The sequence below is a fragment of the Juglans microcarpa x Juglans regia genome, chromosome 1D, assembly GCF_004785595.1.
Source record: "Juglans microcarpa x Juglans regia isolate MS1-56 chromosome 1D, Jm3101_v1.0, whole genome shotgun sequence".
NCBI lineage: Eukaryota > Viridiplantae > Streptophyta > Magnoliopsida > Fagales > Juglandaceae > Juglans > Juglans microcarpa x Juglans regia.
This window is the reverse complement of record NC_054594.1, coordinates 31353273-31355695: the sequence shown is the minus strand read 5'-3', so window position 1 is coordinate 31355695 and position 2423 is coordinate 31353273. Positions and strand designations below refer to the sequence as shown.

Genomic DNA, 2423 nt, shown 5'->3' with positions numbered 1-2423 from the left:
TACTTCATGGAGAATTCCTTTGTTATAGTATTGACGCAATTAATATTGTGTTGGCATATATTGGTTCATGAGATCAATTTAGCCTGCATATTGTTGATCGATCAGAAATAAATGTTCCATCTCATACAAAGGAAGTACTCCTCCAAGTTAAACATTCATGATGGGTTATGATATTTACCAATATCACAATGCTTATAATTTCAAAAGCTATATATAATATGAACTCTCTCAGTTAATTTAATAACTCAGCGTATAATAGGCATTAATTCATTTATCTCATGTATTGGTCAAATTTAAATTCTACTTTATTTTATAATTGCTGCATTGACATGTAATAGAATACAAAAAAAACATGCACTGCAGCTCCTTAATTTTCGAGTATGGGCTCCTTAATTCAATAATAGTGCTTAATTTTCTGGCCTCTTCCTTCATTCAACCTGAAAATATACATAATGCTAAATTCATCCAACACAATTTTAAGTAGGCATTTATGAGAACCTGTACACCTAATAGGCAAGGTTACGCCACCAGTTTACAACACATTTTGCTTGATCGACTTTAAAACCCACCAATTAAACATACATGTTCACCTCTACCTACCCACAAACCACAATGCAAACAGATTTCTGCTTGATGGCTTTTCTCATTTTCCATTCTTTGTTACTTTTTTCAGATATCCTAGTAAATACCTCCACTCCAAGAAATGATCTTTTACATTCTTTCTCATTGATTATCCCCTAACTCTCTCTTTTCCCATAGTTGGTCAGCTACTCTGATGGATAAGGTTTGGATGCTTATCGAAGATAGATTGCATTCCAATGAATATGCTGAAGGTGTTAGACAATTCCTGGCTATGGCTCAAGCCCACACACTTGGATCCAATCACATTAGGTGTCCCTGTAGGAGATGCCGAAATAGAGCTTTCCACTCTTCTCTGACGGTCGAAGATCATTTGTTCATCATAGGGATTGATCCAACTTATACGGAATGGATATTCCATGGAGAAGATGATCCCTTCCTAGATGCTACATTTTCTGATGATGAAGGTGACAATGCATCAGCTTACAATGACTACATTGATGATTTCGACGAGATGTTAGATGACATTCGTCATGGGTTGTTTATGGATAATTCAACTAGAAATGAAGAAAATGCAAACACAAATGATCAACCCTCCACCTCTAATACTCCAGCAAACCTTAATTTTGAGGATTTGGTAGCCGACGCACGACGTCCACTTTATCCTTCATGTGCTAAGTTCTTAAAGCTATCATTTATAGTCAAGTTGCTTCACATCAAGAGCATTGGTGGTTGGACCGTGAAGTCCTTTGACATGGTTATAAAGCTTCTGCAAGCTGCATTTCCCCATGCTCTATTCCCTGACTCATTTAATGACGCTCATCGCTTGGAGCATGACTTAGGCTTTATTTACAAAAAGATACATGTGTGCCCAAATGATTGTGCATTGTTTTGGAAGGAAAATGCTGATCATAATGAATGCTCTAAATGTAAAGCATCTAGGTGGATTGTAACTACAAGTAAGCAACAGAGAATACCACAAAAAGTTCTCCGATATTTCCCCCTGAAGCCGCGCTTGCAGAGGCTATTTATGTCAAAGAAGACAGCCCAAGCCATGAGATGGCATGTAGAAGCACGTGGTGACGATCCGACATGCATGCGTCATCTAGCCGATTCTAAGGTATGGAAAGAATTTGATGAAAAACATGGTTGGTTTTCCCAAGATCCTCGCAATGTTAGACTTGGTTTGGTGAGTGATGGGTTTAACCCATTCAATAACATGAGCAAACCGTACAGCATATGGCCGGTACTACTTGTGCGTTACAACTTGCCCCCTTGGTCATGTATGAAATATCCATATACCATGTTGTCGTTGCTAATCACTGGCCCAAAGGCACCAGGAAATGATATTGATGTTTTCTTGCGCCCTCTTGTCGATGAGTTGAGTGAGTTATGGGAAGAGGGTATTCATACCTTTGATGCGTACAATGGGCAAATGTTTAGATTGCATGCAGCGTTGCTTTGGACTATCAATGACTTTCCCGCATATGCCAATCTTTCTGGTTAGAGCACAAAGGGCAAAATGGCATGCCCTTCATGTACATCTGACACAGATTCACAATGGTGGGTTTATAGGCGCAAACATTACTATATGGGTCATCGAAGATGGTTGGCCCCAGATCACACTTGGAGACGGAAAAAAAATGCTTTTAATGGGTACGAGGAGCACCGAGTCCAACCATCAAGGGTCGAGGGAGAGGATTTGATTGAACAATTGGCTCTCTTGTCACATGTCCAGTTTGGTAAATCTTCTTTGAAGAGGAAACGAACGCCCAATCAATTAAATTGGACAAAAAAATCTATATTTTTTTAGCTTCCTTACTGGTTAGACTTGGGTTTGAGAC

At 39.0% G+C, this 2423-nt stretch overlaps 1 protein-coding gene across 1 annotated transcript; it reads left to right on the top strand.

Annotated features, from left to right (window-relative positions):
- The first annotated feature begins 775 nt into the window (after positions 1–775).
- LOC121246677 lies at positions 776–2086 on the top strand. Its single transcript, XM_041144917.1, has one exon. It carries the CDS (start codon positions 776–778, stop codon positions 2084–2086), a length of 1311 nt encoding a protein of 436 aa, XP_041000851.1.
- Positions 2087–2423: the final 337 nt, after the last annotated feature.